The 16,059-nt window shown below is 56.7% G+C and overlaps 4 protein-coding genes across 4 annotated transcripts; 1 reads left to right on the forward strand and 3 right to left on the reverse strand.

Annotated features, from left to right (window-relative positions):
• Positions 1–738: 738 nt before the first annotated feature.
• Positions 739–2,093, reverse strand: GGTG_06203 (60S ribosomal protein L12). The gene is made up of 5 exons (XM_009224018.1): positions 1,930–2,093; positions 1,827–1,860; positions 1,596–1,716; positions 1,151–1,475; positions 739–1,074 (listed from the first exon to the last, which is right to left on the reverse strand). Exons 1-5 carry the CDS (start codon positions 1,931–1,933, stop codon positions 1,061–1,063), a joined length of 498 nt encoding a protein of 165 aa, XP_009222282.1. The 5' UTR covers positions 1,934–2,093; the 3' UTR covers positions 739–1,060.
• A 101-nt stretch (positions 2,094–2,194) lies between these two features.
• Positions 2,195–6,774, reverse strand: GGTG_06204 (SMC1A protein). The gene is made up of 5 exons (XM_009224019.1): positions 6,501–6,774; positions 6,336–6,429; positions 3,293–6,254; positions 2,555–3,232; positions 2,195–2,495 (listed from the first exon to the last, which is right to left on the reverse strand). The coding sequence occupies exons 1-5, from the start codon at positions 6,529–6,531 to the stop codon at positions 2,478–2,480; spliced, it is 3,783 nt and encodes a 1,260-aa protein (XP_009222283.1). The 5' UTR covers positions 6,532–6,774; the 3' UTR covers positions 2,195–2,477.
• A 226-nt stretch (positions 6,775–7,000) lies between these two features.
• GGTG_06205 (hypothetical protein) lies at positions 7,001–9,984 on the forward strand. Its single transcript, XM_009224020.1, has 2 exons — positions 7,001–7,768; positions 7,893–9,984. The coding sequence occupies exon 2, from the start codon at positions 7,926–7,928 to the stop codon at positions 9,570–9,572; it is 1,647 nt and encodes a 548-aa protein (XP_009222284.1). The 5' UTR covers positions 7,001–7,768; positions 7,893–7,925; the 3' UTR covers positions 9,573–9,984.
• A 193-nt stretch (positions 9,985–10,177) lies between these two features.
• On the reverse strand, positions 10,178–13,418 carry GGTG_06206 (WD repeat-containing protein srw1). Its single transcript, XM_009224021.1, has 3 exons — positions 12,541–13,418; positions 12,323–12,450; positions 10,178–12,234 (listed from the first exon to the last, which is right to left on the reverse strand). The coding sequence occupies exons 1-3, from the start codon at positions 12,885–12,887 to the stop codon at positions 10,877–10,879; spliced, it is 1,833 nt and encodes a 610-aa protein (XP_009222285.1). The 5' UTR covers positions 12,888–13,418; the 3' UTR covers positions 10,178–10,876.
• Positions 13,419–16,059: the final 2,641 nt, after the last annotated feature.

Below are 16,059 nucleotides of genomic sequence, written 5' to 3' on the forward strand. Positions count from 1 at the left end.
GGGGAAGGAAAAAAGGCATGGTGGCACGGGGCGAAGTGGAAGAAGGGGACGGGCATTGGCTGTCGCTAAGATGAACGATACGAGAAAGGAACAGGAAATCATGCCACTCGCCACTTGAATTGTCCGTCCTCTTGCGACCAACGCCTCGTAGCAAAAAGCCAAAGATGGACAATAGGTAATCAGCGAGTACGGGGATAAATCATGGCATCAGCTTCGGTGATGTCAGGCAATAAACGACATCAAGGCCTTGATAGAGCCCTGAAACGCGCTGCTCCCCCGCATATTCGCTTGAATTCTGGGCCTCGTTTCGGATCTGCACTCGATGGACACTGACAACCTAGGCACGGTAGCCTGTGGTAGCGGAGAAATATGAGGTCGGCCCTGATGTACCACGGCACCACGGATTGAACTCAGCTGAGGCTCTGGTCTGCTGTCGTGTTCCTGCAAAAATGCCGCTTCTGCAGCACCCGGCACGGCCTGGCAAGGGATCGCCAATCCGGCGGCAATACGGAACGGGGATCCTTCAAAACACCCCGCCGCATCCGAAGAGGATCGAGTGTGCACCGTGCCATCCTGCCGATCCCAAGCTTCCAGCAGGGGGCAAATCCGCTCCGACAATAGCGAATTGCGGATCCGGCAGTTTGGCACCTTGTCAGCTTCAAATGATGGACCGCTGCTTCCACCTGTTGCAGGAAGCCGCGGTGAGTAGTGAGCCGATTAGCATCAATCTTCCTAGGCACCAAAATTGAGACAGCAAACGGAGAGCTTTGTCATCTCAGAGTGTAGGCCAGGTGGTGGGGAGGACTCCCACGTCGTGGGAGGGAATAGTATGCAGAGCAGATGGAGCATCACCGATCCAAGTCACTGTACGCCCTGGCGCCGCCCATCTCCATGCTTCACGCTTCACTTCGTGAACATGTTTGCGTGTAAGAAACCACGATGCCATAACCTTTCCGTTTTGTAAATTCCATGGCTGGGCAAGCCTAGTTTTCAAAGCAAGCCTGAACTCCAATTCACATGCCCCAAAGAAAAAATCCCGAATCGTCGTTGTTCGTTTCGCTTACTCCTCCGGGACTGCGGGTGCGCGAGGTGTCCGTGGTTAGCAAGCGTGCTCAGGGGAGCGCTTTCGCTGGACCGGAGCGAGACTTACTATCAATCTCTCCAGCATCAATGGCCGCGTTGATTTCACGCGGGCTCTTGCCGTCAACCTGGCAGCCGACGCTGAATGCGGTGCCCAGAATCTCCTTGACGCAACCCTTCAGTTCCTTGGAGTACGACTTGAACTTCATCGTCCTTGCGATCTCAATGACCTCCTCGAGGGCGATGGACTTGTTGTGCTTGATGTTCTTCTCCTTTTTCCGGTCCCGCGGGGGCTCCTTTAGGGCCTTGATGATCAGGGACGACGCAGTAGGGACAACCGAGACGGCGGCTTGACGGTTCTGGATCGTGAGCTGGACGGTGACGCGGAGTCCCTTCTGTATTCGGTGCGAAAAAAAAATCGTGGTAAGCGCTTATTCTAGTACAGGCGAGAAAACACGGGGCCTCCAGGAGCCCGCGCATTCACGCAGAGAAGGCGGGAGAGATCATCGTCCTACCCAGTCGCCCGTCGCCTTGGCGATATCTTCTCCGACCTTCTTGGGTGACAGACCCAGAGGACCAATCTTGGGAGCCAGCGCCGACGAGGCACCAACCTCACCACCGGTGGCACGGAGGGTGCTGTATTTCGAGGTCGCCGTCAGTCCAATTCGCCGTCGTCGCGATGCGCCCGCCCAAAATCGTGGCCCCTGCGCGCCAGAGAATATCGTAAAGGGTCGGTGCTGTCGTACATCACCTTAACCTCATTGGGGTCGAACTTGGGAGCTGGGGATAGATCGAGTTAGCAAGATAGGCCAAAGGTCTCATGGCGAGTTCAGCGGGCATCGCACGTACGCATTTTGACGGCTGTTCGGTTGTTGACAGAGGCTTGCTAGAAGTTCGAAAGGGAAGATTGTCGCCGTTCACAAAAAGTCCAGTCCGCCGCAGATGAATTAAAATTCGTGTGGGATTTCGACTCAGGGCAAGTGCGTCGGTGGGGGTTGCCGTCTTGCGGGACCGGCTATAACATAACGTAAGCGGGTCGGGCGTGGGACGCCACATTGGAAGCCACCCCTCGTGCGGGTTCGGCGGAGCACGTGCATGTCACGTGGGCGACGAGGTAATCTTTCCCATGTCGGATCGTCCATAAATCAACAGTTGAGCGCCGAGAAAAGGTGGGTGAGATCCAGGAGCTGGTTCTTGGATATGAGAAAAGTGTGTCTACAAATGCAAGAAAATGTGACAAAAGCGCCGTGGTATTCACACCAAAGTTGAAGTAAACACGCGCCTCAAACAATGGTCGCGTTTGATAAAACAGTAACGATAGCCCCAGGCGCCATCGACAACTCCAGCCGGCCCGAATGAGTAAAGCGTCCAAGAACATGACAAATCTCCGGTAAGCATTATTGATATTTGCGAAGCTAGCGATTTTCACAGTTAGCAATGAGACCAGATCATAGGACAAAGGAGGAGAGCTCACATCGAGAGTTAGAGTACGTGAGCTGTTCACGTCCTGGTCTCGGTAGACGCCGACAAGGCTCTCGCTATCCTGAAACAGCCCGGGCTTGAGGGAAATGACGATAAACTGCATGCCTGGTCCAGCATGCTCGCGGATGTATTTCTTGATCTTGTCGACGTTGGCATTGTCCAGGGCGGCGTCGACCTCGTCCAGCACGAAGAATGGACTCGGCTGGTAGCTGTGGATTGCAAAGAGCAGTGCCATGGCGGCCATGGTCTTCTCGCCGCCGGATAGGTGGTCCATGTCTCTGAAGCGCTTCAGCGGCGGCATGGCGTGATACTTGATGCCGGACAGGTAAGGCGTCTCGGTGTCCTCCTCCATGTCGAGATAGGCCTGGCCACCAATAGGGTAGGCCTCGGACCGGGTGAGCTCCTTGTAGACGTGTGTGATCTGCTGTTGAATGTGCTTGAAGGCCTTGTCGAACAGCTCAAACCTCTTTGCCTTGACGTCATTGAAGGCGTCCTGGGCAGCGTTCCAGGCAGCCTTGGATTTCTGGAACTCCTGTTCGACCTGCTTAAGTCGGGTCTCGACCGTCTCGAGGCGCTCCACGGCGCGCATGTTGGGGTTCAGCTTTTCGAGGTCCGAGTTGAGGTCCGAGATCTTACTCTCGAGCGCATCCTCGACACGGTCCTCGTTGGACTGTTCGTGGTTGATGTTAGCTTGATACATAGCGCCTGAAGTTGAGCGAGAGATACTCACGTTTTTGTACTCGTCGGGCAGAAGTTTGTAGTCGACCTCGATTCCATGGTCGTCCATGGCAGCCTCCATCATTCCGTCGTCGCCTTCATCCACATCCATGGCGTCCGCATCAGGATTCAGCAAGTTGTCCTCGTTGGGCAGCTTGTCGAGCGAGCCCTTCTTCAGCGGTATCTGGACCTGCTCAATCTTGCATTTCCGCAAGAGCGAGAACTTGAGCGCACTGTTCTTTTGTACCTCGGTCTCCAGAGCATCGATCTCCTTTTGCCTCGTGTCGATTTCCTTGCTTCTGCTCTGCACCTCGGCCCTCGCTTCTTGGACCTTGGCAACTTTGCGCTGGTGGTCCTGCTTGACTTCCTCGAGAGTCTCTTGCAAGGCCGTCAGCTCGTCGCGCAGACTTTCCAGGTTCTCGTTGACGGTTGCCTCTTGCTGCCTGTAGTTTTCGATGTCTTCCTGGAGGCGCTCAAGGGTCTCTTGCAAGTCGCGCAACCTCTTCTCCGTGTTGCTCAGTCGGTTTGTCTCGAAGCTGAGGGCGGAAGCCACACGCTGCTTCTGGATCTCGAACTTGTTACGTTCTGCCGCAGCCTGAGACTCCAGACTACCCTTCTGCACCTCGTACTCGCGGATATTCGCGTATCCGAGCCTCTGGCAGAAGTTGCCGAAGATGGCGTCTTCGACAGCGGCGATGGCGTCCTTGAACTGCGTGAGTTTCTGTCGCGACTGCTCCAGTTCCCCCAACTTTTCCTCCAACTTGGACTGCCATTTCCCGTGCTCGGTCTCGGCATTGTCTAGCTCCTTCCGCTTGCTTTGCAGGTTTTTGCGGAGCGCCTTGAGCTCTGCACGATCATTCTTGACCGCCCGCTCGAGCATGGAGAGTTCTTCCCTAATGTAGTCGGTGTCGCGCAGCTCTGAATCCCTACGCCGCAGCTCCTCCAGCTGGTTCTGGAACTCCCGCACCATCTCCTGCAGGTGTTGGACATCTTGCTCGTCAAACCGGCGCCTGCCCCCCTTGTTGTTGTCATGCGAGCGACCACCCGTCATTAGTCCGCCCTTGTGGATGAGCTTGCCGTCCAGAGTCACGGCTTTGACGGCGAACTTCTCGTCATAGCAGATCGACTTGGCGATTTCGAAGTTGTCGCACACGATGGAGCTACCGCAGGCGTAGGCCATGGCGCGCTCGACAGACGGGTCGAAATCGATGGTGTCGATCACCAGACGAACGCCGGGCTTGCCCTTGAGAGCCGAGAAAGGGGTGTTTGCTTTGATGTTGTCTAGGGGGATGAAGTGCATGCGCGGCAGCCGCTGCTTCTTGAGGTAGTCCAGGCATTCGTCAACCACTTTGTTGGTTTCGACCACAATGGTGTCGAAGTCGTGACCGAGGGCTGTGTCGACAGCTTCGGTATATTTCTTCTGCTTGGGCTTGCAGAGCTCCCCCACCCGGCCCTTGACGCCAGGGTAGAGCTGCTTCAGCTTGGCCAAGGTCTCCTTCCTATCCCTCTCCTTGGCACTCTGGTGCCTGCCCGCCGTCGCCTCTGAGAGCTTTGCTGCAGCTTGCTGGAGCTTCTCCTCGATCTCGGTGTGCGACTGCCGGATTCTCGTCTTCTCCGACTGCGAGGTGTTATAGGCCTTCTTCTTCTCTTCGATCTCGGCGGCCCGTTCACGCTCCGAGATTTGCAGCGATTCCTCCGTCTTCTCGATGGATTCCACCTCGGCCTGCAGCTTCTCCACCACCGAATCTGAGACGTCGACTTTGCTCTGCAGACTGTTGAATGTCACTTCGTCGCCTTTGAGTTGTCTGGTAAGCTGCTCCAGCTTGAGCTTGTTGTCGGAAACCTTGTTGTCGGCTTGACGGCGCAGAAGGTCGTACTCTTTTCGGTCGGCCTCGTTCAGTTCCTTGCCCTGATGCTTCAGCTTCTCCTTCCACTGCGCCTCGAAAACTTTCTCATCCTTCTCCACCTTGGCCAACTCCTTTGTGTGTCGCTGAACCGCCTCGGCCTGCTCGTCGCGCACCTTGCTCTGGTTCTCGAGGTGTTTGTTCCGAACTTCGGCGCTGTTGACGCTCTCCCGAACTTTTGTCTGGATCGGGATGAGGCTATTCTCCTCGTCCTCGATCTGCTTCTCCTTCTCTTTGATGGCTCTCTCGATCTTGCCGGCCTTTCGGCCAACGGCCGCCTGCTCCTTCATGGCGGCATCCAGCTGCTTCTGAAAGGCATCCACATTGCGTCGGACTTCCTTGAGGTTCTCGTGGTGTTCCTGAATTGTATCATTCGACCCGTCCATGATGCGTTGGTAATGGTATAGCTTCCAGAGAATCTGCATCACGATGGCTTCGTCCCGCTCCTCGGTTTTCTTCTGGAACACCTCGGCCTCCCTCTTCTGCTCCTGGTATTGTTTTATTTCCGAGTTGATGCCCCGCCTACGATGCAGCATGAACGCCTGGTTTTCAGAAGCCTGCTCCAGATCCGCCTTAAGCTTCTCGTACTCGGCCTTGTACTCGAGACTACCAGAGATCTGCTCAATGAGACGGGTAAGGTCCTGGGGCGACTGGGCGGCAATGGCCTCGACATCGCCCTGGAAGACGAGGAAGTTGCGGGCTTTGATCAGGATGTTCTCGTCCTCGAGAGCCTGGTTGTACGCCTGGGAGGTAACGACGCGGTCGTTGATGCGGTACTCGCTGGTTCCCTGGTTCGTGATGGATCGTTTCCACCTCTGTTCGTCGCCTGCGTCGTCCTCGTACACGGCCATGACCCACGCAGTTTTCGGGTCGCCTCGTGAGGCTCGCGAGGACTCGTCACCGCCGTTCTGGGCGCCATTGGAGTGGCCGTTGGTCTCTGGGGTTTCTGCGGAGCCGTCCTCTTTGATCTTGGACGTCTTCATGACACGGCCACGGTAGACCAGGTCCTTGAGATGAGTCGACCGCAGGTGGCTCGATTTGATGCCCAGGACGAAGGAGATGGCATCCATGCTAGAGTCGCGCCAAGAGGTCAGAGCCGAAGCATGATGCGAGGCAGGTCAGGGAAATGGTGTGCACAAGCTGGCGCCTTACGAGTTGGATTTGCCGGAGCCATTGGGTCCAATGATGGATGTGAAGTAGGAATCACCAAAAAGGAGTGTGTGGTGACCCTTGTAGGATTTGAAGTCTGTTGCGACAGGTCAGCGCATGCCCTTCGACCGTCGATGGCAAAGCTGCGAGGGTGAGGGGACGGCCTACTGGAGAGCTCCAACCGAAGTAGCTTCCCCATGTTGCAGATTCTGGTCGCGCCGGGACGCGCCGAGACTAGGGGGAAGTAGAGATGGCCAAGTAGAAGGGATGTCTGGACTATTTGCGCAAAAAGCGCTTCGCGATGATGGGCGTCAGGCCTCTTAAAGCAGCGATCACGTCAAAGCTGAGAGTTGGGCGGCGCAGTAGTCAAGAGCCGCCGTGTCGCATTTCCGTGTTGGAGGCGCGCGACCAAGCGACCCAGAATTTACGCGACGCCATGTCGTGATTCGGATTAGTTGGAGGGGAAAGCACCCATGCCTGCACCCGCTGGTCAGGGTGCCCCGGCTTGGCAGCTGTGGCTGACCAGCTCCACCGGCTCTATAAGCTGTGGCTAGGGCTCGCCCCAGGGGCCAGCCACTCCAGCCACTTCTCCCACCATCGAGCTGGGAGAACAGCGGGACGAAGTGGGTGCAATATGTCATTTGTGGGGCCTCTATCGGGATGGGCAAGTTGACGGGCTGAAATGGGGAAGATTGAGATCGGATGCCTCCGTCTTCAGCCCTTCAGGATATGCTTTCTAAAGCCCGGTGTTTCCAGTCTGTTGCTGGAAGGCTTCCGAGGGACTTGGAAGTCATTCCCACCACGCCAGACAAAGGCCAGCATCGAGATACCAGCTATTGGGCAAATAGAGGGGTCTTGTGGCCTGGCGAATGACTCTGCATGGGACTCTGTCCTCGACGGCTCGTCCAACCAGAGCGCAGTCCAGCGACACGTCCTTCCTGGAGCTGGACAAGTAGGGGCGTTTGAGTCGCACTAGCACCTGCATATCAACGTCAAAACCGCCCAAGGCCAGACGAAGGCCTTGTGACGAAGGCAGAGTTTGTGGCCCTCCATCCTTCGAACTCGTTTGCGTCACCTGGCCCTTTTAACTCCCTAGTCCCCTTCCCAACACCCGCGCACGCTGTCACCACAAGGCTGTGCTCCCGTGAGCTCGCCCGCTTCGCCGACGACTCCGACTAGAAAGTCGTCTCGACACTGGCTGTCACCTGGCACACACCGACCTCGGACTCTACCCCCCACCTTCAGATCTCAACCCGTCTCACAAGCCTGAGCTTACCTTCTACGGTGGACTACCTGGACACTCTTCGGCTGGCATCCTCTCTTTGCTGCGCATATTCTCAACAAAAGGCTCGGTTGCCCGTTTCCGTTTCCAAAGGGCTGCTCTCATTGTGAGCCCGGCGTTGGCATCGTGCCATTGAGGTGCCCATTTCTGCCTGGTATGTATGAAGCCATCCAATACAAAAACAGCTTGGCTGCACGGCATCTGTCTCGAGCCTTCTATCCCCTATTAGCCAACGATTGTTACTCTGGTCATTGCAATCTAACCAGCCACTTCCCCAGCCCAGCACACAACTCCAGACCACGTCCGCCAACATGTCAGAACCAGATCTGAAGCCGACACCGATCCCTAAATCCAAATCGACCAGCACCTTGACCGACAGCGAGCACATCATGACGCCAGACGAAGGCGCCACGTCGCAAGGGTCGTCATCGCCGCGCGAGCGCGCCGAGAGCAACGCCGCGCCCATGCTCCCCGAGACCCCGACGCTTGGGGCGACAACACCCAAGAGCCAACGCCTGTCGCGCAACCCGTCCTTCTCGGGCAGCAGCTCGTACCATGAGGATTGGGAGGCGCTGCCGCCACTGGACCGCCTGACCGTGCTCGACCTGCTCGACAACTTCGCGTTCCCGCAGCAGCTCGAACTACAGCTGGGCAAGATCCAGAAGGGCATCTCCAAATCCCGGCAGGCCCTCCGCGCGAGGGGGCAGGTGGCGCGCGAGCGCATGGTGGAGGAATGGCGGCAGCGCGTGCCGTCAGCCGACGAGCAGCTGGAACGGTACCGCAAGCGCATGCGCACGAGCGTTGAGAAGCTGGGCCGCCAGTGGAACGACACAAAGGCTGTGACGGCGCGCGAGAAGGTCTCGTTCATCTGCGGCGTCATGAATATCTTCATCAGTGGCTATCTCATCGGCGGCTTCCCCGAGTGGATGCCACTGTGGTACACGGCCCAGGTGCTCTACTTTCTGCCCATCCGCTTCGTTACCTACCATCGTCGTGGTTACCACTACTTCCTTGCCGATCTCTGCTACTTTGTCAACTTCCTCCTGCTCCTGAGCATCTGGGTCTTCCCGGGTTCCAAGCGTCTCTTCACGGCCGTCTACTGCCTCGCCTTTGGGAACAACGCCATCGCCATCGTCATGTGGCGCAACTCGCTCGTCTTCCACAGCTTCGACAAGGTCACCTCGCTCTTCATCCACATCATGCCCTGCGCCACGCTGCACTGCATCGTTCACCTGGTCGACATGGCCTACCAGGAGGCTCGATTTCCGGCAATTTATCAGGTCAAGCACTCGCCCAAGGGCTCTCCGACCGCATACGCCAATGTCATCTCCATGCTGGCCTGGTCTACCATACCATATGCCTTCTGGCAGCTCTCGTACTACTTCTTCATCACGGTCCGCCGTCGCGACAAGATCGCCGCCGGCCGCCCCACCTCCTTTACCTGGTTGCGCAAGTCCTATTCCAAGACCTGGATCGGCCGCATCATCCTAGCCCTGCCTAACACTCTTCAAGAGGCCGCCTTCATGATGATTCAGTATTCGTATGCCGTCTTGACCATGCTGCCCTGTCCCATCTGGTTCTACAGCCGGTGGGCCTCTGCCGCCTTCCTACTCTTCGTCTTCGGCTGGAGCGTCCACAACGGCGCTACTTATTACATCGACGTCTTTGGCAAACGCTTCCAGAAGGAACTCGAGTCCATGAAGGCCGAGGTCTCAAAGTGGCAGAGCCACTCAGAGTCTTTGACCAGCCCGTCCCTCGGCCCCGTCCATGACGGCGCCAGCAGCATGGGCGGTGACGGGGACGACACCGAGTTCGAGTCGACCACGCCTTCGGGTGGCCCAGCCAAGAAGGCGGCACACGAAGCCATCAACGTCATCCCTCTGCTCAATGACGAGAACCAGATCTCTGCAACAGGCGCCGATAGTGGGGCTCGGAATATTGCCAGAGAACGGAAATAATGATGGGCATGCTTTGTTTCTTTTTCTTGTTCTTTTCTGTTTTTTTCGCCGTCAACATTGGGTAGTACTTGAGTGATCCATGCTCTTGTCGAGGTGTCTTGCTCTGTTCGCGTGTTATCTTGGCTTTCCATCCGAATAAGATCCCTCGCACGGTGCGCCTGAACTGGATTCTGTGGCCTCCTGGAATGGTAACGACGACACACATCTGCCGCCTGCTCGGCAGGGCCAACCCGTTTTTCAACGACTGCGATTCCGTCCTTTCCTCCCGCCAATATATCCAGATGTCTCTCTACCTTGGATACTACTTTATCCTTAAATGCAGTACACATCGACTTTTATGCCTTTGATATGACATGAACAACGTAGGGAGGGGGTCGTAACCCCGTAACGAATCTTAGTTCGGTGCTTCAGACGCCAGAATACCGGGACTTGCAATCCGTGATAAATCCTTCTATGCACCCACTAGGCGTTCTTGCCAGAGAAGAGCTACAAATACTTGAAGATGGGTGGCTCTGTTGCAATACAAGTAAAGGTCTGGGAATCATGGCCAAGAAAGCCTGGCGCTTATTTGAACATCGTACTGTTACTATAGCTTTGATGGACAAAGGTTGGTAGGCCGAGCTAGCCCATCCAACGTGCTCACATAAGCCAAAGACCAGAGGGAGAGCGTTCCTGCTCATCTTTGCACTCGGGTCAGTTCCCAGTATCAAATTGCAAAAGGGATTGCACCGCAAAACGCACGGAAAGTTGTCATGATTCACCTCGCGACGGGGGTCTGGGCTGCGTCGATTACATGAATGCTTGGCCATGAGTTCCGTGCCGACTGGGCTGTTGACCCGTCCCCAGAGTCTGATGTAACCGCCGCCGTAGAGAGCCCCTGATTCCGCTGTAGTCTTCACCGCAATATCCAAGGCATGACACATAACCTTCCAGCCCATGATATCATAAAAATACTATGTACGCCAGGAGCACCCGCCACGTTTTCACCCAGCCAGCCAGCCAGCCAACAATTCATGAATAAAAATAGGTTTGCTGCCCGGTCCCCGCTAGAGGACCAAGGATAAAAGTCAAAACCGGATGATGAAGAACACCGCTGCAATGCAAGAGAAAGGCACGGAAATAGAAAATGAAGAGAGGTGGGAGAAAATGGACCCAGGTCTGTGGAACCAAGCTCGAAGCGACCCCCCCTACCGAGACGAGTCCATGCCCTAACCTGGAGAGGTGCGGCCGCGGGCCACTCAAGCAGAAGAGATGCGGGATTAGTTTGCTAGAGCGAGCGCCAAGAATCTGTCACTGGCGGGTCATCACCGGATGACGCCCCAGTCGGATAACCGTCCACCGCTTTCGCCATCCTCGCGGGCCCCGGGCCGCCGGCCAAAGACATTCCAGAACCGCAGGGTTTCGTCGCCGGCGCCAGTGACGACAGTGCGTCCGTCTGGGCTCATGGCCAAATAGAGCACTCGGTAGGTGTGACCCGTCAGACTGGCGACCTGGGTCATGGAAGGGTACTTCCAAACCACTATTTGGTTCTGGGAATAGCCGTGCGTCGACACGATTTCGTTCGAGTTCTTGGACCAGGCCAGGTTGCAGACCTGGCTTCCGGTATCGATCTCGTTGATGACAGTGCCTCGCAAGGTATCGTGAAAGATGATGCGCCTGTCAGCGGTACCACCACCAGATGCCAGAAGCCCCCGCTGGTGCGGAGACCAAGCCATGGCCTTGACTGCGGCAGTGTGATCTGAGAACTTCCAGAGCGGCGTGTCCGAGAGCTTGTCCCACACCATAAGCTTGTTGTCGTTGCCTCCACTCGCCAACTGCCCATCTTCGCAGTTCCACTTGAGACCACAGACTTCTTGTTTGTGGCCGACGAGCTTCCGTAGCCATTGGTCAGGCGCCCTGACGTCGCGGTGGTAGATGAGGCGATCGCGGGAGCCCGATGTCAGGATGTGTGTGTTCCAAGCCAGAGAGCCGACCCTAGCGGTGTGTCCGGTCATCGTCCTCAAACGCCGGGTCTTCTCTGCGTCCCATATTTGCACAAGGCCCTTGCCTGTGCCGATGGCGATGTGCGTGCCCTTCTGGATCCAGGATACACTGGTTACTGTGTCGTCCTCCAGGGTGCACAGCTTGTTGACACGACTTGTTTGTGCGTTCCACATGTACACGCTGGAACCCAGGCCTACCCCCAGCACGTTGGCGCTGCCCCAGTCAACAAGATTGAGATAGAAATCGTCGGCTAGCTCTGGCGCGTCAAGCACTTTATAAGGCACCTTGCTGACGGCTCTCGGTTGTCGACGGGGACTCAGGAGCATCTGCTGGCTGCCAAAACGAACGGGAGAGAGGCTGTAGATTTCAGACCTGGTGTCAAGGTTGGGGCCGTGTCGACTTTGTGGCGTCCGCGATGGTGTCGGGTGCCCGCCGATGCTGTTGTGGCGAGGAGACATGTACGAGAAGAGGTTCTTGTGGGGAGTGGAGGGAGTTAATGAGGCAGGGAGCGACGGCGAGGGGTTGTGGGGAGGTGTTTGTGCTCTGGTGCCATCATGCACATTGGACCCCCTCGCTGATGGAACCGTGTGATCTATTGGCGCGGGGGCTGCCTGCGGGATCGAGCTCTCAAAGAGCTCGGCTCGCAACAAGGTCGAGAAGGTGCGGTTTGCCTCCTCAGCTAAGGTTGAAGTCAGCAACCGTGCGCCAGATCCATAACGTGGGGGAAGAGGGCGAAGACATGGGGTTTGCTGCTAATGAGGACATACTCTTCTGGAAATGGAGCTCGCCGTGAGGGGTGCGCTTCTTCTGTTTGGAGGGGGTTGCTGGGGAGCCGTCCTCGTGCAGCAAACTGAAGCCGGCCTGCAAATCCTGGCCTGACCGTGTAGGGATAAATCTGTCGGGCAAGCGTGTGAGCATATCCGAGCGCCCGATCCATTCGCCGAGGCGGCATCGACGCGTCGCCAGCAGGGCGGAGGATGCTCACCTGTCACCATTTATCCGCTGGCGTTTCCTGTGCGGGCTTCCGTTTGGCGTGGTTTCCCTCTGCTGCCTGCTCAGCATCTCCCGCCTGAGAGCATGGTTCACTGCATCTGCATCCAAGCCACTTTCCCTGCCAACACCCACGTCGCTTGCCCGTGCACTGCCCCGCGAGTTGCGCGAGCCACTGGGCTCGAAATGATGCCTGGCCTCCAGGCGGGCGCGGTCTGAAGCTGGAGGCGGGGTGGTGCTCCTCGCGGGTGTTGCGATTGCAGGACTGCGCGGGTCTCTGCCGGGGCGCTTCGATGATGATGCCAGGCCGTTGCCGGCGAGAGCATCCGAGATGGCACCCATCTTCGGATGCGGGGCGCAGGTCGTATCGAAGGGTGGCGGTGATGGGCCAGTAGCGATTCGGTTCGTGGCTGGCTCGTCAAGGCGGAGAGAGGCGGGATCTCGGATCGGCCTCAGTTGCGGGCGGAATTGCGAGGAACTTGAAGCATAGGCCAAAATGATTTAGTCCCGAGACCTCAGAGATTGCCGCGAAGGATGTCCTCTCGAGCGATTTGGGTTGGCGCGCGCGCGCAAGGTTGTCAGTTTGGTGGGAGGCGCGTCGGAATTGGCGTCGACGAGGCAACAAGACTGGTGAGGGCCTATCGCATTCGAATCGGTTTCGGACTTGGCGGGCGGATCGTGAATCGCAGAGGCGACAAGGAAAAGGCGGCGAATGGCTTGAAGCTGGGAGGCGAAGAGAGGGTTGCAGCTGGTCGGGCGGGAGGACTCAGGAAGGCGGATATGAATGCTGGGGGTCCGTAGGAGGAGTAGTGCTGCGAGGAGGTGCAGCAAGCGACAGTGCGTGAGGGTGTTGATGGGTGCGAGTCGAGGTGCAGGCGGAACTTGGAGGGCAGGCTTGGGGTTGGGAGCTGGGAGCCGGTCGCGCCAAGGTGGGAGGCTGACTAGGCCCGATCCGGAATAGCGCGGTTCCCGTCCAAAGGCGTGTCGGCAGCTGGGGTCAAAACACAGGACGCTCAGGCACGCTCACACGCTCGGCCTCAATTCACTCTCTCCTCCTTGGGCCCCAGGTTAGAGTCAGGTCAAGACTCGATGCATGCCAGCGTTGACGGGTCACGATACTGGACGAGAAGGTCACACCAGACTATAGCAAGGCCGCTGATATCGAGCAGATCAGATTATAATACCTAATCTATCTCACCTGGGTAGGTACAGCTAAACTGTCCCGTCCTCACAAAGAACAACTCCCTGCTTTCACCACTCGACCCGCTCCCTTGTTGCTGTCCCGTGTTCAGTGCTCAAAGTCCCCATTTCTTTTTCGTCATTGTCCCAGCGCGCATCAGTGCCTTGCCTCTTGCCGGCCACCTAGTTGCAGAACACAGCACGCATTGCGGGGAGGCTGGGCTGGGCTGGCTTGCAAGCACTGATCATAACCCGCCCCTGGCTGCACGATGCATACTGTCGAAACCAAACACTTGAATGGGAGAAGCGTGAGAAGCGGGCGGGCTCGTGCACGAGAAACACCATTGCGTTTTGGAGCAACAACAGCCACCTGATTGGCAATGTTGACAGTCTCGAGTGATGGATTCAAGGGGAAAGGGATGGAGCGCGACTCAAAAGGAATCCACCCTGCAACAACAAACATGGCTATCGAGGGCGGTGGCGCACGCGCTGGAAACGCCTGCACGATGCTCAGGAACAATAAACACCCCCCAACACGTGCATCCCATGCCACCCCGCACGCAACAGAGAGTGTAGCGATTGCCCCCCAGGGCGCCCACGACCATGGCCGGACTTTTGTCGCGTCCTCTTGTGTTTGGCCTTGGTTGGGAGAGAGCTGGGCCACAGCCAAGGAGGCCTGCAGGAACGCACCTAATCCCGACCCCCTCAAACGGCAGCGCCTGCCATCCAAGCCGTTGCAGTTGACGTGGAGGGGGGGTTTGTTTGTTTTGTTTTTTTCAGATTGCCTAGTGCTCGGCCAGAGGTGTGGCGGCGGCGGTCCAAACGGCGTCGACGCGTCCGACTGGCTAGCAGCAAAGGCTCGAGGACGCAGCCAGGGGCCTCTGGCAGGGGTGCCGCCTACCTCCCCGCGACCCCATTGGCCAGGGCCTCCTGCAGCCCAACTGTTGGCCCAGTTGCGCGCTTCCATCCGCGCCTGCCCGTGGCGTTTGTTTTCTTTTTAGCTCCCTGCCCTCCGCGCGGTCCCACTTGTCCCCGTGTTTCGTGCCGTCGCGACCGCCGTTCCGCGACCACCGAAGCCCTCCCGGATGTGAGGCATATCATTGACCTTGACCACATTAACATGCCTCAGCCCTCTGGCTTCTCTCTGTCTACTGCAAAAGTGATGTCCACGTGGCGAACGATTTTTTTTCTCTCTTTTTTTCTCCGGATTTTTGCTTACATTTCCTTTTGAAACCGCAAGGATATATCTTTGAAGCACATGAGATTGAACACGGGCAGTAAACCCACCTTTTTGAAGCCCCAAATTGTAAAGTGACGAAAGTCATGGCTGTTGATAACACGCCCAACACGTCGGGTTGATAAACGCAAGAGTGGGGCGCTTACGTCGATTCTGAGGACCTGTGCTGCAAACCACCACCCGCCCCGCCCACTAGCAATGCTGGAGGGATCGGTGCTATTGGGGTGGAACAAGGGAACGAACATTCGACGGCAGGATCACCAGCACAAACCCCCGAGAACAAAAGATGAGCCGTTGCAGACAACAAGCTCAGCGGGTAATCCATACTTCTTTTTTTTTTTTTTTGTCGGAGATATACTTTCAAGAACGGCAAGCATGTTGGCCCAACGCCCGTGTACCCGAATCCCCAGGGAGAGAAAGATTCCCGCGTTCGGGGCAACGAAGGTAGGGCAAAGCTCAAGGTGTGTCCGATCAAGAGGGCGTGGTGCTCATCCAGAAGTGGTGGAGGGAACTCACTGCTACAGATTTACCTAGGCGCTTGTCTGCGTAGGTACCTAAGTACCTTTGGCTATCAGCATGTTAGTAATGCAGGCATCGCAGGACAGAGATTTCATCACGAACTACGAACCAAAGAAATAGGCCTTCTGATTCCAGTCTGTTGATGGACGTTGCCACGAAACTCATTGTGGCTTCCCTGCTGTGAGGGAGCTTCTGTGCAAGGCATAGGTCATCAAGTGCACTCCATATAGGGAACCACCTTGTTTCCGGTCTGGAACCCATTCGAGTATGACGTAATGCTCTGTTCGAACAGATGCACCACGAGTCTCCCAAACATAACGCAATGGTTGGGTAGCGGTGCACCAATGTTTTTGCGGCAGATAAGTGTGGTTGGGTTCGACCAGATGGTACGGATGGCGGCCCGTTTCCGGAACTTGGACGTTGATTCCGCTTCTAACTCTGCTGTTATTCCTTCTCATAATACAACTTCTATGCATCTGTGCTTTGCGCTCACCCTGTGATAGGAGTGTGTACGTACACCTGCAGACGTGGGGATTCTTGAATGGGACCAAGAATTATTGCCCATGTCTTCATGAGGGC

This window comes from Gaeumannomyces tritici (genome assembly GCF_000145635.1).
Source record: "Gaeumannomyces tritici R3-111a-1 unplaced genomic scaffold supercont2.3, whole genome shotgun sequence".
Lineage (NCBI taxonomy): Eukaryota > Fungi > Ascomycota > Sordariomycetes > Magnaporthales > Magnaporthaceae > Gaeumannomyces > Gaeumannomyces tritici.